Source organism: Conger conger, chromosome 6 (genome assembly GCF_963514075.1).
Source record: "Conger conger chromosome 6, fConCon1.1, whole genome shotgun sequence".
NCBI classification, from domain to species: Eukaryota; Metazoa; Chordata; class Actinopteri; order Anguilliformes; family Congridae; genus Conger; species Conger conger.
The window spans coordinates 3434043-3458004 of record NC_083765.1 but is presented as its reverse complement, the minus strand read 5'-3'; the positions used below and the strand labels follow the sequence as shown (position 1 = coordinate 3458004).

Genomic DNA, 23962 nt, shown 5'->3' with positions numbered 1-23962 from the left:
GTACTCAGATCAGACGCAGCCACATTAAATCCCATGCATGTGTATACAGGCCTTTACTGCTCACAATACATTACATTACATTGCATATCATTTGGCTGATGCTTTTATCCAAAGTGACTTACAGTTGATTTAGATTAAGCAGGAGACAATCCTCCCCTGGGGCAATGCAGGGTTAAGGGCCTTGCTCAAGGACCCAAGGGCTGTGTGAATCTTATTGTGGCTACACCGGGGTTCAAACCACACAGTCCTTCAGTAAATCTTTCCTTTGACCCTTAAGACTAAATAGTTCCTCATGAATCTGCCCTCTCTGCTCAGCCTGCTCTGCTCAGCCTGGCCTCAGTCCAACACCACACCTCCTAGAGCTATCTGCACAAACAGGAATTCTCTGCCACTCTCTCTGTCACGCAGTTTCAGAGAAACGAAACATTACTCAATCTCTTTCACAAAAACAAAACTCAGCTCAGTGTCTGTCAGCAAGCCTCAGTCAGTGTCAGTGTCTGTCAGTGTGAGCAGTGAAATGGCTGAGGCCAATATCTCGGTGGATCAGGACCAGTTCAGCTGTTCAATCTGTCTGGATATACTGAAGGATCCAGTGACTACTCCCTGTGGACACAGTTACTGTATGCGCTGTATTAAGGGCTACTGGGATCAGGATGATCATACTGGTGTCTACAGCTGTCCCCAGTGCAGAGAGACCTTCACCCCAAGACCAGTTTTAAGAAAAAGCACCATGCTGGCTGAAGTGGTGGAGAAACTGAAGAAGACAGGACTCCAAGCTGCTCCTCCTGCTCACTGTTACGCTGGACCTGGAGACGTGGCGTGTGATTCCTGCACTGGGAGAAAGCACAAAGCCATCAAGTCCTGTCTGGTGTGTCTGGCATCTTACTGTGAAATTCACCTCCAGCCTCACTATGAATCTCCTGCCTTTAAAAAACACAAACTGGTCAAAGCCACTGGAAACCTGCAGGAGAAGATCTGCTCTAATCATGACAAACTGTTGGAAGTGTTCTGTCGTGCTGATCAGCAGTGTATCTGTCTGCTGTGTGTGATGGATGAACACAGAGGCCATGATACAGTCTCAGCTGCAGCAGAAAGGACAGAGAAACAGGTAAGAACTGAAAGTCAAAGTAATATCAATGCTTTTTTACAGTGACGATAGACATTTCATTTGCTTATCACTGCAATATGTAGGATTTTGCCTGCGTAGTTGGCAAAGATTAATACATTTTGAAAAGGTATGGAACAACACAGTGATTTCCAGGTCTGAAGTCCACAGTGATAAAGATCAGGAAGTGAGCCAAAGTCATCTCTCTGTGACAGCTCTGTTCACACCCCTCACCCCCCTATTCACTCCCTGAATTGGAATCTACACGGCTAGAGCCGCTAATTCACACACACACACACACACACACACACACACACACACACACACACACACACACACACACAGCTTAACCTATAAGACCAGCACAATTCTACACACTGACCTGCTGTATGCCATATATTTTGTTTTATTTCCATATGGAAGATTTAAATGTAGTTGAAAAGTTCTTCATTGTATTGTCATTTGTGACACAGAAGCAGCTGGGGGTGACACGGAGTAAGTTCCAGCAGGGAATCCAGGAGAGAGAGAAGGAGCTGCAGGATCTGAGACAGGCTGTGCAGTCACTCAAGGTGAGTACTGACCAGTGCAGCTGGTCAATAGGAGCACAGAGGGCGCCGGCCCACCCCAATCTGTCAGGGCAGACAAAAATATATATATGTGTGTATATATATATACACACACTCACCGAGCACTTTATTAGGTATTGATAAGACATATTTTACAGACTTCTACGGCTGTAGCCTATCCACTTAAAGTTATGATGCTACATACTACTGTTGTAATGTGTGGTTATGTGCGTTACAGTCACCTTCCTATCAGCTTTGACCAGTCTGGCCATTCTCCTCTGACCTCTCTCATTAACACAGCGTTTCTGACTGCAGAACTGCTGCTCACTGGATTTTTCATTCTTTTTTTGCACCATTCTTTGCAAACTCTAGAGAATAGTGCGCATGAAAATCCCAATATATCAGCAGTTACTAAGATACTCAAACCACCCTGTCTGCCAACAACAATCATTCCATGGTCAAAGTCACTCAGATAAAAATATTTCTCCATTCTGATGGTTGATGTGACTGAAGCTCCAGACCCATATCTACATGATTGTCTGCATTGGGAAATGGGAAATGGTTGGCATTTATATAGCGCCTTTGTCCAAAGCGCTGTACAATTGATGCTTCTCATTCACCCATTCATACACACACTCACACACCGACGGCGATTGGCTGCCATGCAAGGCGCCGACCAGCTCGTCAGGAGCATTTGGGGGTTAGGTGTCTTGCTCAAGGACACCTCGACACAGCCCGGGCGGGGGATCGAACCAGCAACCGTCCGACTGCCAGACGACTGCTCTTACTGCCTGAGCCATGTTGCATTGCACTGCTGCCACACAATATATATATTATATTCTTTTTTAAATATATTTAGAATATTCAAAATATCTAACATTGGCTTTTCCGTCTGCTAAGTCACTGATTTACCAGACATAAAATTGTGTACATACGTAAATACATAATATATAATGTCCGTTTTCTTCCTTTTTTCTGTCATTTGTGTCAGTCTTGGTTGGACATGCGTCGGCAGCTAGTTAGGATGGGCCCCAGTAAAAGATTTTTTATGAGCCCTTCCTCTGACAAAAACTGCCAACCACGACAAACGCGCACACACACACACACACACACACACGTACACACAGCACCAATAGACAGATATTTTACAGCCAATAGTTTAGATTTTATTTGGCTCATGAGTATCTTTGGTTATTGGAGCAAAGGCCACATCGTTTGCGATACTTTAGAACATTTGTATTAATCAAGTCAGAAACAGGGACCAACGTGGATGGTCATAGAATCAAATCAACAAGTCAATAAATCAACTATCGATAGTTGGGGTGTTTACATAACTGAAGCTTAGGCCTGTGCTACTCGGGTGTCAGTATCAGAGGAAAAGCACAACGCAATAAATTCATTGTATGTATTGTTCACTGTGTTCTTATGCGTAATTCACTGAATGCATTTTTTACAATAAAATATGAATTGATGGATGAAAATCAGTATTGCAGGTACTTATTCTTATTATGGACGTACCTCCTCCTCCAGCTGATTAAACTAAACGGGCCGAGCTGTGTGAGTTTTATGTATTGTGTTACTGAGGGATTTGTGAGGGAAATGCGACATTGGATCAGGCGGTAAGAGCAGTCGGCTGACAGTCAATCGTTTGCCAGTTCAATCCCGCCCTAGGTGTGTTGAGGTGCCCCTGCCCCCTTAGATCTAAATCGCCGTTGGTGTGTGAGTGTGTGTATTAATGGGTGAATGAGAAGCATCATTTGTACAGCACTTTTGATAAAGGTGCTTTATAAATGCAAACCATTTACCATTTACCAGATGCTGCTGCGGGGGGCTGTTATGTGGGTAGGTCATTTTGTGTCTGGAGAGGTTGCAGGGGGGAAGTTTTAGGTAACGGGCTACTTCAGGGGCCGGGTTGTAAACAGAAGCCCGTGGGTTAAGAGCTAGCGCTTTGTTTTCAGTTCTTTATATGGCTGTTACCTGCTGCTGCTTCCCACAATGTCTTGTCTTGATAACTACTGTTATTTTGTTAATAAAAACGTATTTGGTAAAGTCGTTGGTAAAGTTAGGCTGTAAACCAAGAAGCATTATCATCGCGGTGCAAGAATTTATCGTGTGCTTCAGGTGCTGTTCAGGTGCATCACCGATTCTGCTGACTTCCGTTATATGTCGTAGTTATATATCGTCTTCTCTAAAAATATTGCTCCACTTCATGTGAAGTGTTTTAGGTCGCCAGTATGCAACCATAATCATAAACCACATTCCTCAGGAGAAAAACTACCATTGCACGAATGTTTATGGTCCTCCGTGTTCTGTTCGAAACGCATTAAGTCTTCGTGAATGTTCGTTTAGTAAAAAAAAATTGTTTTTCATTTCGACAGTTTATTGTGTGTATTTCTACAGAACTCTGAGTGGATAGGTGCTATAACGCCAGCTTCCTCATTTGGCGAAATAGGTCTTGTTGCGTCTCCTCTTTGTGAGAACAATTTGTTTTAGTTTCTGATTCCTTTTTCAGTTTATTGTTTTGTTGTCTAATATATTAGATCTGTTGGTCAGAGTAGATATGCTTTTTATTTAAGACCATTTCTCTCACTGTGTGGCACCCCACCCATGTAAATGGCCACCAGCCACCATTGGTACTGAGCAGAGGAGAAGACAACAGCTGGCTGATGGAAGAGCCATTTCAGGGCTCAGTCAGGGCTCTCCTCCAGTCAGCCAGCGAGGAGCCCAGTGTTGGGCCACTTTCCAGCCCTGTGGGGCTCCATCCCACTGAGCCACACTGTGGGGAACAGGCTGTCTGGGGTCCCAGTAAGAGCTGAGTGAAAGGCCTAGTTAAAATGTACAGCCCTCCTCCTTCTGTTTCTCCTAACAGCGCTCTGCACAGACAGCAGTGGAGGACAGTGAGAGGATCTTTACTGAGCTGATCCGCTCCATTGAGAGAAGGCGCTCTGAGGTGAAAGAGCTGATCAGAGATCAGGAGATGGCTGAAGTGAGTCGGGCTGAAGGACTCCTGGAGCGACTGGAGCAGGAGATTGCTGAGCTGAGGAGGAGAGAGGCTGAGCTGGAGCAGCTTTCACACACAGAGGATCACATCCATTTCCTCCAGGTAACATCACTGGCTCTCTGACAGTCTGCACTGTGTACACTGTACAAACATGGTGAGGTGTGTTCCTCTTTTACAAAGATCTGCTCCTGGTGTCTGCACAGGAATCTGTGTTCACTGTCTGTCTCTTTCTGTCTGTCTGTCTGCAGAGCTGTCAGTCCCTCTGTGCCCCTCCTGGACCTGGACACCCTCCCAGCATCACTGTCAGTCCAAACGTCTCTTTTGAGGCTGTGAGGAAATCTGTCTCTGAACTGAAAGAGCGACTGGAGGATGTTTTCAAGGCGGAGTTGGTCAAAGTTTCTGGAAGAGGTTGGTGGACAAACCCTGCTGCAGAAAGTGTGTTTAGTCACTGCAGACAACACACTGGTGAGGTGATCTGCCTAAGATTCACTCTTACAACATGAATGGAACTTACACATCTTATATATTATTAACCATTGTGCGGTGTTTGGGTCTGTGGGACCTGTTTTCAATGTTTATTAAAAGAAAAATTAAACATTTAAATATATTTTTTAAACCTGAGACACATTGGCCTGGCCTCATTTAAAAGAACACAATTTAATTTAGTGCACACTGCACCCCCCTTCACATTTATATTACAGACACTCACTGATCACTTTATTAGGCAGGCCTGTATGAATATGTGTTGGCGCTCGTTTATCATTTCCATAAAATACTGTGTAAAATGAGTTTTTCCAAATTGTTCAGTTCAAAGCAATAAACATCAATCGTGATGAAAACCTTATTTAATTTATATTTTTACAAGATTAACATGATTTATTCCTCCCATGTCTTGATTATAATTGATTGATTTTCAAAAATCACATTATATCACAAATAGCGAATAGCTCTTTTATTGATAAATATGGTCTAGCAGAGGTGAATGGTAATTATCAACCATATATGCTGTCTGTATTGCTTGTAATTGCGACATCTGCTATGTTTATTTCAGTCTGCCTGGCAGGTTATATAAACATCAAACAAAGAGTTCAGAAATTTGTGTTTGGTAGATTATTTCTCTGTTGTAACAATGCTTCTTGGCAATACATTTTATACTGTTGGAAAGCCTGTTTATTTCCCTTTTAAATGGTGCCCCATTTGTAAGGAACATACATTTGTGGGTATGTGGGTAGCGCTCATGTAAAATTTGCCAAATCTTCTCTGCCAATGCCAAACAGCTTATTCTGCTGTTGCTATTGACTCTTGTTTGGTGTTGTTTGGTGGATTGGATGATTGAAGTCTGTCAGTTACAAGGAAGAAACAAGACATATTGGCAATTTTACAATTTATTAATTTAACAAACAGTCAGGAGCCTCAGTAGCATGTGGAGGAATCATACACAGCCACAACAGCCTGGCACCTCCTCTTGCTGGTCACCAGCCTGGTCCCACACTGTTGTGGGATGGCATTCCACTCCTCAACCAGGATTTGTCACAAGTCAGCCAGCGTGGTTGTGTTGGTCACTCTAGCACCAACAGCACGCCCCAGCTGATCCCACAAGTGTTCAGTTGGGTTGAGGTCAGGACTGTTGGCAGGCCATTCCATTCTCTCTGCTCCCAAATTCTGGAGGTAGTCTCTGATAAACCCCGCTGTTTGGGGGTGAGCGTTGTCATCTTGGAGGATGGTGTTCGGTCCCAGACTGTGGAGATACGGGATTGCCACTGGTTGCAGAATCTCATCTCGATATCTCTCTGCATTGAGATCGCCTCCAATGATGACAAGCCTGGTTTTTCCAGTGATGGAGATGCCGCCCCACACCATCACACTGCCTCCACCAAAAGGTGTTACTCTATCGGTGCAGCAATCAGCACAGCCTTCTCCCCGTCTTCTCCACACTTTGACCCTACGATCCAACTTCCGTAGGCAGAATCTCGACTCATGGCTGAACGTAACGTTCCTCCACATGTTCAGGTTCCAGTGCAGGTGTTGCCGACACCAGTGCAAACGGGCCTGACGGTGAAGGGCAGTCATGGCAGGCCTCCTGGCAGCCCTATGAGCCGGAGATTGGCTGCGTACAGTCTGTTCAGGATTGTCTGGGCCCAAAGCCGTGTGCCATATGGTCCTGCAAACCTTGACTGCAAATCTGTAGAAGACAGCCTACGGTTCCTAAGTGCTGAAAGGGTGAGGAACCGGTCTTCTTGGGACGCCCACTTCACGGTCTGTCTCTGACATTGCCTGTTTCATAAGATTTGGCACATTTTTCATGAGCGCAACCCACATACTCAGCTGTGCTGCTCATCCCACAAATGCATGTTCCTTACAAATGGGGCCCCATTTAAAAGGGAAATGAACAGGCTTACCAACGGTATAAAATGTGTTGCCAAGAGGAATTATTACAACAGAGAAATAATCTACCATACACAAATTTCCGAACTTTTTGTTCGGTGTTTATTATTAATGAGAGGGGTGAGTGGCATTTCAGTCTGTCTCACAGGTTATATATTATTAATGAGAGGGGTGAGTGACATTTCAGTCTGTCTCACAGGATATATATTATTAATGAGAGGGGTGAGTGACATTTCAGTCTCTCTCACAGGTTATATATTATTAATGAGAGGGGTGAGTGACATTTCAGTCTCTCTCACAGGTTATATATTATTAATGAGAGGGGTGAGTGGCATTTCAGTTTGTCTCACAGGATATATATTATTAATGAGAGGGGTGAGTGACATTTCAGTCTGTCTCACAGGTTATATATTATTAATGAGAGGGGTGAGTGGCATTTCAGTCTTTCTCACAGGTTATATATTATTAATGAGAGGGGTGAGTGACATTTCAGTCTGTCTCACAGGTTATATATTATTAATGAGAGGGGTGAGTGGCATTTCAGTCTGTCTCACAGGTTATATATTATTAATGAGAGGGGTGAGTGACATTTCAGTCTCTCTCACAGGTTATATATTATTAATGAGAGGGGTGAGTGACATTTCAGTCTCTCTCACAGGTTATATATTATTAATGAGAGGGGTGAGTGACATTTCAGTCTCTCTCACAGGTTATATATTATTAATGAGAGGGGTGAGTGACATTTCAGTCTCTCTCACAGGTTATATATTATTAATGAGAGGGGTGAGTGGCATTTCAGTTTGTCTCACAGGATATATATTATTAATGAGAGGGGTGAGTGACATTTCAGTCTGTCTCACAGGTTATATATTATTAATGAGAGGGGTGAGTGGCATTTCAGTCTGTCTCACAGGTTATATATTATTAATGAGAGGGGTGAGTGACATTTCAGTCTCTCTCACAGGTTATATATTCCTTGGTCCTGGAACGAGCTTCAGGCCAAGCTCAAACTTGATTCTCTTATTTCATTAAACAATCTTAATTTGAGAGTAATGCATGTTCCCATGTTAAGCTGCTACTGCTTTAAGTTGTGTAGGGAAAAATTCACAGAACGAAAGATCTCCCTCCTAAAAGCATGATAACCAATCACAAGTCAAAATCAGACTCCACCTTAGTGAGCAGGCTGGTTCCTCCAAAACTCTCGACGATGTGTGCTAAAAGTTTATCAATATATCTGTATTAAAGTATGATATGTACCCTGTATAGTTTCAAACTGATTAACTGCTAAATTGTGCTAGGATTACACAGTGAGCCCAGCCAGCTGGCAGGGGGGGGGCCGTCTTGAACTGTGTAGACCAAACTGTCAAGGACACGGGCAGAGCAAGATATGACTATACAGCTGATTTCTCCGGGACTCTCGATGTTTTATGCCAGGAGTGTATCTATTTGACCTAGAACATTAATTATAGCTGAGCTTATGAAAACGCAAGAAACCACAGTGAAAACTGTTGAAATGAGAGCAAAGAATGCTACGTACATTTACTCCCTTAGAAGAGAATAATTAATCAAATGTTTAGTATGTCTGTAGATTAGAAAAGTATATTAGAAGTGAATATTAATGAAATGTTTAGTTTGTCTGTATATTTTCAATGATTACTGCTGCTTAGTTCGTCTTATAAAAGCGAAAGATACAGAGTGACGTGTATGGATGACGTGTTAGAGGGAGGGCATCCAGAACTTTCTGAGGTCTGGTAGTTTGCCAAGAGCAGGTGCGGGGTGAAGTGAGGACACGTAGTTGGCAGAATGCCCTGAACTTTGTACAGAGTTGGCAGAGCATAAGGACCGTTGGCAATTTGCCACAATGACGTTGTGGGAGGAGCGTTGGGAGGAGTTACGATAAGAAAAGTGTGGGTGATTTGCCAGAATGCGGTTTGAGGAGGAGTTGTAGGTGGAGTAACTGTGTATAAAATGGGTGTACAAATGCCAGTCGGGGTTCAGTTCTGGAGAGCTGATCCGGCTTTATGCACGTGTGCTAATAAAGTCTGATTTTCCTGAAGATCTTGCTGCCTGGTGTCGTCTTTTCCCTCGCGAAGATGTTTTTCGACAAATTGAAGATTTGGACTCTGTCGTTTCCTAGACACGACATTTGGGGGCTCGTCCGGGATACGAAAGAGAAAGAGAAGCTCCCGGCGACTGGAGACCAGGGTGGAGAGTACTTTTTGATAGGCTGCAGCTGCAGCTTATCAGGGAATGAAAGTATTCAAGGACTCTGATCTCCTCTCCCGGACGCCGGAGGCAACATTCTCTCGTATAACTAACCCGGCAACTAAATTAAGGGGACAAACGTAGCAAACTTTTCAGGAAACTTGCGCGAGGTGAACTGTGAGTAAATGGTGTGGGAATTTATTAATTGTGTTGGAAGATGTTTTTTTAGCAGAACTTGTATTAAGTCTAAAAAGTATATTGATACTGCGGACTGAAGTTATATTGTTGCTGCTAACGGTTTTAAGTTGTTATGTGATAAGAGGTGCCAGAGACTTGGAAGGAAAGAAACCCAAAAAGGGGATCCTGCAAGCTATATCTAGGTAGTTACCTCAAGGTGTGATGTAAGAGAAAAATTGCTGTGATGTAAGAGAAAATACTGTTACGCTGTGCTGATGCTTCGAAGGCTTGTGCAAATATAATGTTGTATTGAGGCAACAAAGGTAAAAATAACGCTGTGCTGAGGCTTAGAATGCTTGTGCGTGTGCGGATATAACGTTGTATTGAGACAACGGAGGTAAAAATCGTTATTTATGTATGTGTAAGATAAGAAACGCAAAGAGTGAATAAAAGTATTAACGGGAGAAAATACAGGCTCTGGCGGAAAAATAAAGATAAAATATATAATAATATAGATAATAATAGGGAAAATAAAGGTTAAAGACATAATAATATAGATAATAATAGGCGGAAAAAATATAAATAAATAGATAATAATATAAAAGTATTACGGGCAGTATATGAAAATGAAAAAGGGAAAGAAAACGGCGATTGAGATAATAGCGGGGGTGTATCTTAAATGTATACAGGAGATAGAACTATCGCCGATAAGTGGAAACAAAAAAAGAACTAAGAAAATGGTGGCAAAATGGCCGGTTGATAAGAAAAATATGCGGAGGAGAAGGAGAGCGTAATGGCGGCGGGTAGAAACTGAAGCGAAGAGGCGACTCCGCCTCCATATGACGTGTGGCCTTGGGAAGGAGGAGTGTGGAGAAGGGGGGTCAAAACAGGTGCAGAGGGACTTAGCTGGGTGATACAGAACTATAATTTTTTTTAAATAAAACAAGAACAACACAGAAACCCATACGGTTTTGCGATAAGGAGGAGCTCCCCAAAATAGTAGGGCCATTATTAATTAGGGTTGCTGTACCTCGATACATTCCCTGGTCCACTCAGAGCATGCAACATGTAATAACAAATCTCCCTGAGTTACAGAATGGAGTGAGCCACTGGTTCAGGGTGCTGGAGAAGGAGATGAGCGGCTGAATCTTGGCTGTCGGGGGCCTGAAGGCTCTCCTGGGGAAGGTTGTGGGGATGGAAACAATGCTGGACATATTCGAGCAGGCTGGCGTTGTCAGAGCCCAGATGCAAACCTACAGCAGTGGACAGTGGGCCATTTGACAATGTACGTGCTGCGCAGGTGGAGGCTGATAACCGAAAGGGACGCACAAACAGATCCCATAATGCAGTAAAGCCATACGGGAGGGGATGTCACCAGGAGTGGGGTGCCGCCTCGATGAGGTGGTGGGACTGAACACCATGACACACAGGGAGTTTGTGGATCATGTGGCGCATGCTGAAGAGAGACAGCGAAAAGATGGAAAAAAGCTGGAAGATCAAGCAAAAGACATTCAAAGAAAACTACTGTGCAGCTGAAGGAGCTGGAAGCCAAAGAACCAAAGTACCCCCCACACCCGAACCATGGAGCAGCCCGATGGCGCCCCGCCAGCGGTGGTCTACAACTTCTCCGGCATCCCTCACCCAGTGGCCATGCAAGCTTGTGGGTGAGGGACGTTGTCCCCGGTATTTGTATTTTGGTTTGTGTTCCTGAGCTGCGTCTCATGGTTCTTTATTTCCGTGCCTAGTGTTTTTTCTGGGTTGTATGTTGTTATTTTGGTTTTGGTTTTTTTTGGGTCGCTTTATTCCAGCTTACAGCTGGGAGTGCCAGAAGCACCAACAGTGCCCCAGCGGACCCAGTACGAGAATTGCAAGCCGGCTCACCAGTGGAGGGACGTGCAGACCACATCCACTGGTTGGAAGATCAAGCCGGCTCACCAGTGGAGGGACGTGCAGACCACATCCACTGGTTGGATCCAGGAGACATGGACTATGGCAATTCCTCGTGCTACGAATCAACATGTTAACAAAATTAAAAGAAGTGTGTGATAATTTTAATAGTTGAGTCACTTAGGATAATACATACAGCTGTGATACGGCTATGGCCAGTCAAATTACGCGGGATGCACTTGTGCAGAGAGTGTTGGAGGAACCATGGAAACGCCGTTATATTGAGGAGTCTGAGGCAATTGGATGCTGCTATAGCAGCAGGGGATGTGCAGGAACCCAACTTAGTATGGTGCATTGGCCAAGGGAGATATTCGGGGCCATAGGTTTTGACCCCGAAAGGGGGGAATGTAGGGAAAAATTCACAGAACGAAAGATCTCCCTCCTAAAAGCATGATAACCAATCACAAGTCAAAATCAGACTCCACCTTAGTGAGCAGGCTGGTTCCTCCAAAACTCTCGACGATGTGTGCTAAAAGTTTATCAATATATCTGTATTAAAGTATGATATGTACCCTGTATAGTTTCAAACTGATTAACTGCTAAATTGTGCTAGGATTACACAGTGAGCCCAGCCAGCTGGCAGGGGGGGGGCCGTCTTGAACTGTGTAGACCAAACTGTCAAGGACACGGGCAGAGCAAGATATGACTATACAGCTGATTTCTCCGGGACTCTCGATGTTTTATGCCAGGAGTGTATCTATTTGACCTAGAACATTAATTATAGCTGAGCTTATGAAAACGCAAGAAACCACAGTGAAAACTGTTGAAATGAGAGCAAAGAATGCTCGTACATTTACTTCCCTTAGAAGAGAATAATTAATCAAATGTTTAGTATGTCTGTAGATTAGAAAAGTATATTAGAAGTGAATATTAATGAAATGTTTAGTTTGTCTGTATATTTTCAATGATTACTGCTGCTTAGTTCGTCTTATAAAAGCGAAAGATACAGAGTGACGTGTATGGATGACGTGTTAGAGGGAGGGCATCCAGAACTTTCTGAGGTCTGGTAGTTTGCCAAGAGCAGGTGCGGGGTGAAGTGAGGACACGTAGTTGGCAGAATGCCCTGAACTTTGTACAGAGTTGGCAGAGCATAAGGACCGTTGGCAATTTGCCACAATGACGTTGTGGGAGGAGCGTTGGGAGGAGTTACGATAAGAAAAGTGTGGGTGATTTGCCAGAATGCGGTTTGAGGAGGAGTTGTAGGTGGAGTAACTGTGTATAAAATGGGTGTACAAATGCCAGTCGGGGTTCAGTTCTGGAGAGCTGATCCGGCTTTATGCACGTGTGCTAATAAAGTCTGATTTTCCTGAAGATCTTGCTGCCTGGTGTCGTCTTTTCCCTCGCGAAGATGTTTTTCGACAAATTGAAGATTTGGACTCTGTCGTTTCCTAGACACGACAGTTGCACGGACATGTTTAATTCACTGTTTCCCTGTGTTATGTTCTGTCATATTGTATGTATTGTAATGCACTTTGTTCTGTATATTCCTACATAATTATGTATATTACTGTAATGGATCCGTGATTGTGATTCTGTGATCTTATGCTGCTGTTTGACCCTGTCTTGGCTCGGTCTCATTTGTAAAAGAGGTTTTAATCTCGATGTGACTTCCTAGTCACATAAAGGTTTATATATTACAGTGTAGAGGGACATTTCAAGTGCTCACAAGCTCCAGATGATCCAGAATATCACAGAGGTGTTCAGTGTGAATAGGGATGAAATCTATAAACGTACCCAGTATGTAAGGGGCAGTTCTTCTGGCTAGAGCATGAACCTAAATGTGTTCAATGAGAGCTTTGTTTAATCTTGAGAGAATAAAATACAGTATGACCAGTTGTTTTTGTTTACTAGGATGCAAGACACTGCATAGAGATGAGAGGAGAGTCAAATTCCTCAGGAGTGTTATGATGAAACCATCCTGTCTCCTCTCTCTGCTCTGTTTTACTGTAACATTTGATACATCAGTTGTCATTTACTTGCAGATTGAAACAAACATTCAATTTCTCCAGGATCTTAGAAAAAGGTTGATCTTTTTCTCTTTTGATCTCTCTCTCCACAGTGGAAGAAGTCTCTGTTCTAGAGCCCCAGACCAGACAGGACTTCTTACAATGTGAGTCTGTAATTAAGCCTTAAATCAGAGAGAGGGGGGGAGGGGGAGAGAGAGGGGGGGAGGGGGAGAGAGAGAGGGGGGAAGGGGAGAGAGAGGAGGGGGGAAGGGGAGAGAGAGGGGGGGAGGGGGAGAGAGGGGGGGAGGGGGGGAGAGAGGGGGGGAGGGGGGGGAGAGGGGGAGAGGGGGGAGAGAGAGGGAGGGAGGGGAGGGAGAGAGGGGGGGAGAGGGAGGGGAGGGGGGAGAGAGAGGGGGGGAGGGGGGGAGAGAGGGGGGGAGGGGGGGAGAGGGGGAGAGGGGGGAGAGAGAGGGAGGGAGGGGAGGGAGAGAGGGGGGGAGAGGGAGGGGAGGGGGGAGAGAGAGGGGGGGGGAAGGGGAGAGAGAGGGGGGGGAAGGGGAGAGAGAGGAGGGGGGGAGGGGGAGAGAGAGGGGGGGAGGGGGAGAGGGGGAGAGGGGGAGAGAGAGAGAGGAGGGAGGGAGGGGGGAGGAGGGGGGGAGAGGGAGGGGAGGGGGAGGAGAGAGGGAGAGGGAGGGGAGGAGAGAGAGAGGGAGGGAGAGAGGGAGAGGGAGGGGAGAGAGGGGGAGGGGGAGGGGAGAGAGGGGGAGGGGGAGGGGAGAGAGGGGGAGGGAGGGGGGGAGAGAGGGGGAGGGAGGGAGGGGAGAGAGGGGTAGGGGGGAGGGGAGAGAGGGGGAGGGAGGGGGGGAGAGAGGGGGAGGGAGGGAGGGGAGAGAGAGGGGGAGAGAGAGGGAGGGGGGAGAGGGAGGGAGGGAGGGAGGGAGGGCGGGGGGGAGAGGGAGGGAGGGAGGGAGGGCGGAGAGGGAGGGGGGAGAGGGACGGAGGGCAGAGAGGGAGGGGAGAGAGAGGGAGGGGGGAGAGAGAGAGGGGGGAAGGGGAGAGAGAGGGGGGGGAAGGGGAGAGGGAAGGGGAGAGAGAGGGGGGGAGGGGGAGAGAGGGGGGAGAGAGAGGGGGAGAGGGGGGAGAGAGAGGGAGGGGGGGGGAGGGGGAGGGGAGAGGGGGAGGGAGGGAGAGGGGGAGAGAGAGGGGGGGAGGGGGAGAGAGAGGGGGGGGGGAGGGGGAGAGAGAGAGGGGGGGGAGAGGGGAGAGAGAGGGGGGGAAGGGGAGAGAGAGGGGGGGAGGGGGGAGGGGGGGAGAGAGGGAGAGGGAGAGGGGAGAGGGGAGAGGGGGAGAATCAAATACAAGGGTAAAAATAAGTGAAAAGGAACTTTCAGAAGACACAAGTACGTTTAAAAAGCTTTAAACATCTTAAAAATGAGAACAATAAAGAAAATATGAGATTTAAACACATGAAATATGAAAGATGTATAAAATATGTATGATGTGTAAAATATGTGAGTGGAGCTCTCCTCTCTTCTCCTCCATCAGATGGCTGTCAGCTCACACTGGACCCCAACACAGCGCACAGACACCTCCGTCTGTCTGAGGGGAACAGAGAGGTGACCCGTGTGGGAGAGATCCAGTCATATCCTGATCATCCAGAGAGATTTGAGTGCTACACCCAAGTGCTGTGCAGAGAGGGTGTGTCTGGACGCTGTTACTGGGAGGCTGAGTGGAGTGTGGGTGGGGTTTATATAGCAGTGTTATATAAAGAGATCAGGAGGAAAGGGCTGGGTGATGACTGTATAATGGGATGTAATAACAAGTCCTGGAGTTTGTTCTGCACTCCCTCCAGTTACTATTTCTGTCACAATAATAAGAGCACTAAAATCCCTGTTCCCTCCTCCTCCAGAATAGGAGTGTACCTGGATCACAGGGCAGGAACTCTGTCCTTCTACAGCGTCTCTGACACAATGACCCTCCTGCACAGAGTCCAGACCACATTCACTCAGCCCCTCTATCCTGGGTTTGGGGTTTGGTCTGGATCCTCTGTAAAACTGTGTGATCTGGGATGAGGCAGAGAGTGAAGGGAAGATCAGCTGTAATGAAGAGAGAGAGAGAGAGAGAGAGAGAGAGAGAGAGAGAATAGGTGAACAAAAAATTATATATATATTTTTTATAAGTGGCTTCAGGGCACATCTCAATAGTCCAGAACAAAAAATGATTCCTTTTTCAAAAAGAGGAGTAGAATTAAGCGGCCAAAAAATTAGGAACACCGGAAAGAAAGAAAAAGAACAAAAAAGTGGAATTCACGTGACCGCGTTCGTCCGTGGTTATCAGTGGCAGGCCGTCCAATCGGCTCCTTTCCCTCGGAAGTCCCCCTTCTCCGCCTTGTGGCCCGTCTCTCGTTAGGGATCCTCACACGCACTGGCTCCGGGTCTCTCCTCCTCTGTCATGAGCCCCGCTCTGTTCTCCAGCGCGGCTTTTTGTGGGGCGTCTCTCTCTTTCTCCAACTCGGCCCAGCCGCGCCTGTCCAATCAGAAATGATGAGGAGTGAGTGTTGGCGTTCCCCACGCGCCTCTCCCCGGTGGTGCTGACTCTCCCCCCGGCTCTCTCCAAGGTGCCACTCTGTTAAATACCATATTGGGAAATATACGTTGTTCATTACTTTCCCAGCTCTTGGCGCTGGCGCACGGGTCGTTCCGCTCCAGCGATCCCCGATCGGGCCACACCATGGTAACCAGGTCTGATGGGTTCTTTGTTCTGTAAATCGTGTGGAAAAGGTTTGGCTGATGCCAATAAAGCCATTTGAATTTGAGAGAGGGAGAGGGAGAGAAACAGAGAGGGAGAGATGGGGAGGGAGAGAAGGAGATAGAGAGAAAGAGAGGCAGGGGGGATAGAGAGGAGAAAGAAAGATATATACATACATATATGGGGAAAGGTTGTTGTTGTTTACTATGTGTGTTTGGCTGGGGGGTTGTTGTTTACTATGTGTGTTTGGGGGGTTGTTGTTTACTATGTGTGTTTGGCTGGGGTTGTTGTTGTTTATTATGGGTGTTTGGGGGGGTTGTTGTTGTTTACTGTGTGTGTGTTATGCTGGGGGGGTTGTTGTTTTTACTGTAATGTTGTTATTGTCAATACTTTAATAGACAATCCACTTGTCAGGCAAATAAAGCACATTTGAATCTTGAGAAAGAGGGAGGGGAGGGGAAATCAATTACGAATTATAAATAAAATTTTTATACAATTAATGACTACATCCTGAATATTAATTAAAATTCTAAGAGAGAGAGACAGTGGGAGGGAGAGAGGGAGAAGGAGGGAGGGGAGAGGGAGGGGAGAGGGAGGGAGGGAGGGGAGAGGGAGGGAGGGAGGGGAGAAGGAGGGAAGGAGAGGGAGAGGGAGGGAGGAGGGAGGGAGAGGGAGGGGGGAGGGAGGGAGGAGGGAGAGGGAGGGAGGAGGGAGGGAGAGGGAGGGAGGGGAGAGAAGGGGAAAGGGGGAGAGAGGGAGGGAGGGGAGAGAGAGGGAAAGGGGGCAGTTCAAAGAAAAAAGAGGGCAGTAAAGCCAGTAAAAAGGCAACTCCTATATCTGGCTCAGAATAGATTCTATTTTACAATCTAAACCAGTCTTCCTCTGTGCTTTATAAATACCACCAAGAGATCCACCCCATTACAAAGAGGACTGTTTCTCTGATTTACAGAGAGAAACTGTTCATTTTCACTCACTGGGATATGTGCTGATATGTGGAGATTTAAATGCCAGAACAGGAAAAGAGGTTGATTTTATTAACTCCAATGGAAACACACACATATTTAGTTACACTCCTCTTAACCCGTCACCAAACACAACGGCCAGACAAAACAATGACAGTGTGGTCAACAAGAGTGGGAAACAGGTTCTGCAGCTCTGTAAAAGTCTAGGTCTGTTTATAGTGAATGGCCGGACCAGGGGAGACTCCCTGGGAAGGTTTACATATTGTTCACATTTAGGACAAAGTGTGGTGGATTATGTCATCACTGACCTAGACCCCAGCTTCATCAGGGCATTCCTGGTTAAACCACAGCTCCCTATATCTGATCATTGTCAGACTGTACTGTACCTGGACAGCACAGAGAAGCTGCTGAGCAGTTCACCTGCAGAGAAGATCTGTCCCCTAAAGCCCCCATAGAAATGGAGTGAAGCCAATATTCACACATTAAAACTAAATTGGGAAAACCCAAAAATCAAAACATTACTTAACTTACACATGTACCTTTGAAGATGTGAACCTGGCTAGCAGAGAGTTTAATGAGATGCTCAATACTTTGGCCTCGTTGGCAGATATTCCTCCTGTAAACATGAGAATGAATCTAAAGAACACAAAGGCAGGTGTGGTTTGATCAGGAATGCAGAGCATCAAGACATTGTTTGCGTACTCTTTCAAACAAAAAACACAGAGATCCATGCTACCAAGAGCTTTGCCCTAATTATTACAATGCTCTAAAAGTATATAAACAGCTCTTGCATCGTAAAAAAGGAAAACATATTGAAGCCAAAATAGGTCAAATTGAAGACGCTATTGATAGACACATTTTGGGATCTATACAAAAAGTTTGATGATCATAAGCCAGGACCAGCTATTCAAAATGGCACAATTTGGAAAAATGACTTTGAAAATCTCTAAAAGGAAATCAAAATGGCGGACCTGACTCCACCACATCAGGACCAAATGAAAATGACATGATTTGGACAAAAACAATAAAATCTAATCAAAATCCACTAGACATCTGTATTAACAGAACTGAAACAGAGGATGAAATCAAAACCCTGAAGCACAGAAGAACATGCGGTCCTGACAACATGAGCAATGAAACGCTGCAGGCCTGTGAGGCACATGGAAGATGCTCTATATAAACTGATCAACTTGATATTGGAAGCGGCTGTTTCCCTGAGCTATGGAACCAAGGGCTCACAACCCCCAGCTATAAAAAGGGCAACAAATTTCACCCCTATAATTATAGAGGCGTATGTGTACGCAGTAACCCAGGAAAACCATTTAGTCTTTTTACCAACACCCAGCCACATTTATTCTCTTCACACCTTAATGAACCAAAATACCAAATTGAAATCTCGAAAAATGTTCTCCTGTTTTATTGATTTTAGAAATTTTAGATTTTAGATTTAAGAAAGCCTTCGATTCAATTTAGCATAAAGGGCTTCTGTATAAACTGCTCCAAATTGGCATCGGAGGAAAAACATATGATCTGGTAAAATCAATATATTTCAACAATAAATCAGCAGTTAAGATAAACAACAAAAGAACAAATGACTTTCACCAGGGGAGAGGGCTCCTCCAGGGCTGCAGTCTCAGTCCTGCGCTGTTCTACATCTACATTAATGAGGTAGCCGCCATGATTCAGCAGTCTTCAGCCCCAGCCTCACCCTTTTAGATACAGAGGTTAAGTGTTTACTTTGCGCTGATGACTTGGTCATCATGTCATCAGCAGCTCAAGAACTGCAACAAAGCATTGACATTGTTCAACAATATTGTGAAAGATGGGCCCGAAAAGTTAACTTGGTAAAAACATCTGTGATGATCTTCCAAAAGAAAGCCAGACAGCAGGGGAACAAATACAAGTTCACCTACGAGGGTGAAGTGTTGAAACAGTACCAGTCACAATTACCTGGGCTTGGAGATCAGGTCCTCAGGTAGCTTTAACCTGCTGACAGAATCACTCAGCCAGAAAGCCAGAAGAGTATTTCACTCAATCAAATCTAAATTTGGCAAAACATATATCCCAATTAAAATTTGTCTTAAAATGCACCACTCCATATTAACTCCAATAGTATTATATGGAAGTGAGGTGTGGGGACCCATATTAGATCCCAGCTTTAAAAAGTCGGACAAAGGACCAATTTAAACATTCCAGCTGGAATTTGCCAAACAAATACTAATACACTTCCAACTATGCTTGTAGAGCAGAACTTGGTCTCTACCCACTGCATATTCAAATGCAGAAAAGAGCTGTACAATTCTGGTTACATTTGACTCAGTCTGTTCACAATTCAGTCCAGTACAAAGCCCTTTTAAATAATCATTTTCTGCTGATCAGCTCACTAGCATTAATCAGAGCCATGATGCAAAAATACCGATCAAACTGATCGACCACCACCTAAAATCAAACTACACAAAACATTGGAGAACCCAAATTGAATCACAAAGCGACACTGAATGCAAAAAGCAAGTAAACAGAGACATCAAATTGACAAACTACCTTCAACTTCCTACATTAAGAAAAAGGAAAACACTGACTACATACAGAGTGTGGATCATAAACTAGAAATTGAGAAAGGGAGACACACTAAATCTTGGAAGTCAAGAGAACAAGGACTGTGTAACCATTGTGATTTGCAGGAGGTGGAGACAGAGACACATTTTCTGCTGTCCTGTCCAAAATATCAGACAATTAGAATATTTCCCCAAATTTAAAAAAAGAATCCCTCATTTTTGCTTGATCCCTCAAGAACAAAAACTATTATTTGTATTGCCAGTAGTGGCAAAGTTTGTGTTAGAATGCCACAATCTCAGAGAGAAAAAGCAGGAATAAATGTATACTGTATATTACTTTGTATGTTACTAATTAATTGTTATATATAACTGTCATTATACTCTTTGGATTCAATTATTTTATATTATTATATTCTCACTTTGTATATATTCACATATTATTATTTATTTACTGATTATTTGTCAATGTTTATTTTATTTATTGTATTGCAACATTGGTCTTTTTTCCTTTCATGCCAATAAAGCAAATTTGAATTTGAATTTGAGAGAGAGAGATTTGCAACACGTGGCTAAACCGGCAGGTAAATCGACTATTGCCAGAAAGCATGAGCCAGTACATAACCTCTCCAAAAGTCCTATGAATAAATATAACAGTATTAAGAATATTGCAGTATTAAGAATCTGGCAACCTCTAATCTTCACAAGGGGGCTGAAAATGGAGAAAAGGAAAAGAACAATTGTAATCATCAGCAGCCCTGCTACAGTGTCCACAGAAGCGCTCCCAAACCCACTCTCCCTCTACTGAAAAGGCCAGGCCTCTTGTAGCCCTCATAACCTGCTATTTGGCCACAGCAAGACTACAGTGGCCATCCCTGTATGAAGGGGCGGTGCTGCCACCTGGTGGACAGCACCCTACTTTCCCTTCTGTCACCAGAGCCCCAAACTCACTTTCCCAACCAGAAACCTTCTGGAGTTAGGATGTAGGATCAAGAACAGCACTTGCTAATCAAAACACATTCACTCCATACAATCTTCTGTACGTTTATTCACCATGAACCACATATGATTTTCTCTCAGATACTTTTTTTTCAAGATTTCATCAAAGCTTGTCATTTGTTCCAGATCATTACACCAGCTCTTTCACAGTTACATGTGATGGAGTATGTAGGTAATGAACAATCAGAAGGACTTTAAGTGGTGGAATCAGTGAATGAAAGGTAGAAACACAGTAGCCAGGAGGAGCAGCTAGTGAAACCCACCCAAAAATGCAGGAGGAGGGGGGAGTTTAGACAGCGGGCTCCCTGATGCGATCTTGACCTGCCCTGAGTGCAGCTCTTGTGTGCGCAGGAGACTGGCCGTTCTGGCCGGAGGTTTCCCAGCAACAGTGCTGAAACTGCGCTGTAGGGTGCACACTCACCCACTGTATTGTAGATGTACACGTGAGTCTACGCGTGTTATCTTTATCTGTTTAAACTCCACAATGGGCCTCACGCTTTCAGGACATGTCACAACTTTCAAATGATGGTGCCAAGTTTTGTTCAGCGCCTCATCTCTAAAACGGAATCGATGTCAGTCTATTTTATTCATCAAATCGCTCATGAATATGATGTTACCTGCTCCTAAAGCATTACACGAAAGCCACAGTGCCCTCTTCATTTAGGTCAATGTCCCTAATCCGCACAACTCTGAAAAATCAGTGCCATCCAGTAATGGGAAAACACAGACCCCCAGGTCAATAGACTTTTGCCACAAAGGATAAGCCAGTACATAACTTGCCTCTCCAAAGGTCTTATGTATAGATTTCAATGCAGTATCAATAAACAGAATGGATTATATGCCAGTGATAAACGAAGGGCATTCCAGTCAGGTAGGTGCTGGGTGCTGGCACTTAGGCAAGAAGCATATCCAAAAATCTGAACACTGTACAAAGTGTACTTAAACCTGAAGAATGGACTAACCCTGCTGAGCTAAAATAAGTCAACATAATGTTATCACATCATGATTCTCTCTCTGTTAGGGGAGGTTAGTGAACTGAGCCTCAGGACCAGCTGTGAGAGGGGACTCTTTCCTTTGCTCAGCTCTTAGCATCGCAGGGCTTTGTAATGGTAAGAGTTGGTGTCGCTATTGTTTAGATGCTTCCAAAAGTTGATTGTCCTCTTTGATATTTTGATTAATAATGGATATTGACCTAATTCTGCTCTGCATGCATTGTTTGTTGTCTCTGTAAAATTGCATTCTAAATAACACAGAAAACAACATGGTACACCTGGCTGCATTCCTAAATAACACAGAAAACAACATGGTACACCTGGCTGCATTCCTAAATAACACAGAAAACAACATGGTACACCTGGCTGCATTCCTAAATAACATGGAGAACAACATGGTACACCTGGCTGCAGTCCTAAATAACACAGAAAACAACATGGTACACCTGGTTACATTCCTAAATAACACAGAAAACAACATGGTACACCTGGCTGCATTCCTAAATAACATGGAAAACAACATGGTATTGTGGGAAAATTTTAAATGGCTCACGAAATATAGCTCATATGGCATTAACTGGGCAGCACGGATGCTGCAGTGGGTAGCACTGCCGCCTCACAGCAAGGAGGTCCTGGGTTCGAATCCCCTTCGGCCGGGGCCTCTCTGTGCGGAGTTTGCATGTTCTCCCTGTGTCTGCGTGGGTTTCCTCCGGGTACTCCGGTTTCCTCCCACAGTCCAAAGACATGCAGGTCAGGCTGATTGGAGAGTCTAAATTGCCCGGAGGTATGAGTGTGTGAGTGAATGGTGTGTGTGCCCTGCGATGGACTGGCGACCTGTCCAGGGTGTATTCCTGCCTTTTGCCCAATGTATGCTGGGATAGGCTCCAGCCCCCCTGCAACCCTGTTCAGGATAAGCAGGTTAAGATAATGGATGGATGGATGGATGGATGGATGGCATTAACTGTGTAATTTGTGCAAAGCATTAATATGTGCCCACTTCTCCTAATGTGCAGAGAGGAGCTGTCTACCAGTGGAAATGTCCACTGAATTGTAGCAACGCGAGCAAATACGTGTCATAGGGCATGAATACCAGTGAGATAAGAGAATCAGAAACATTGGTTTCATATATGATCACGAGCTTGTGTCAGGAGCGGGAAAAGTCTGATTATTCTCTTTGCAGAACCCACCCACCACAAGGAGCTCAGGACAAAGCAGGTAAAGGGCAAAACATTTCATTTCATTTATTATTAAAAATACAGAGCACGCCACAACCTCACACCAACCCCGCCCTGCCTACTTCCCCCAAGTCCCCCTACCAGCCCCCCCCCTTTCCCCACAGAGCCCTACGCAGGCAGGAGCACACACAGCACAACACCCAAAGCCACTACGGGTTACCCCTCACACAGCACAACACCCAAAGCCACTACGGGTTACCCCTCACACAGCACAACATCCAAAGCCACTACGGGTTACCCCTCACACAGCACAACACCCAAAGCCACTACGGGTTACCCCTCACACAGCACAACACCCAAAGCCACTACGGGTTACCCCCCACACAGCACAACACCCAAAGCCACTACGGGTTACCCCTCACACAGCACAACACCCAAAGCCACTACGGGTTACCCCTCACACAGCACAACACCCAAAGCCACTACGGGTTACCCCTCACACAGCACAACACCCAAAGCCACTACGGGTTACCCCTCACACAGCACAACACCCAAAGCCACTACGGGTTACCCCTCACACAGCACAACACCCAAAGCCACTACGGGTTACCCCCCACACAGCACAACACCCAAAGCCACTACGGGTTACCCCTCACACAGCACAACACCCAAAGCCACTACGGGTTACCCCTCACACAGCACAACACCCAAAGCCACTACGGGTTACCCCTCACACAGCACAACACCCAAAGCCACTACGGGTTACCCCTCACACAGCACAACACCCAAAGCCACTACGGGTTACCCCTCACACGTGCACACGCCCCAAAGGGTAAAATCACACGAGTCCCACTCAGGCCACCCCTGCACCACAGCCCCGCCCTCTACCCTCTCTCTGGGGGAATCACCAAACTCAGGCGGGGTCTCACACGCACTCCCAACTCGCACTCCCGCACACACACAACACACACAGATAGTGAGCCCACACCTCCAGACTGGGTCTCACTACAAATAAAGAAAGTAAACCCAACAAAATAACAATTCCCCCCCTCCCTTCCCGATGTGCAAATTGTATAAAGCTGTTGAACTCTCACTTGTGCAGAGCTGTTATTGTGCTGCAGATTTGTATCCAACATAACTTGGGGGCTCGTCCGGGATCCCAACATCTTTACTTCGACTCTCACTGAATACCAAACCTGAAA

The 23962-nt window shown here is 45.4% G+C and overlaps 1 protein-coding gene across 4 annotated transcripts; it reads left to right on the top strand.

Annotated features, from left to right (window-relative positions):
• Positions 1-410: 410 nt before the first annotated feature.
• On the top strand, positions 411-16282 carry LOC133130152 (E3 ubiquitin/ISG15 ligase TRIM25-like). Of its 4 annotated transcripts, none has more exons than XM_061244462.1 (6): positions 411-1108; positions 1579-1674; positions 4541-4774; positions 4921-5080; positions 13446-13496; positions 14878-16282. In XM_061244462.1, the coding sequence occupies exons 1-6, from the start codon at positions 518-520 to the stop codon at positions 15402-15404; spliced, it is 1659 nt and encodes a 552-aa protein (XP_061100446.1). In that variant the 5' UTR covers positions 411-517; the 3' UTR covers positions 15405-16282. The 4 variants fall into 4 exon arrangements, with proteins under 4 accessions (XP_061100446.1, XP_061100449.1, XP_061100447.1 ...); XM_061244465.1 differs by having other exon boundaries at positions 4921-5142; positions 14878-15015; XM_061244463.1 differs by lacking the exon at positions 13446-13496.
• Positions 16283-23962: the final 7680 nt, after the last annotated feature.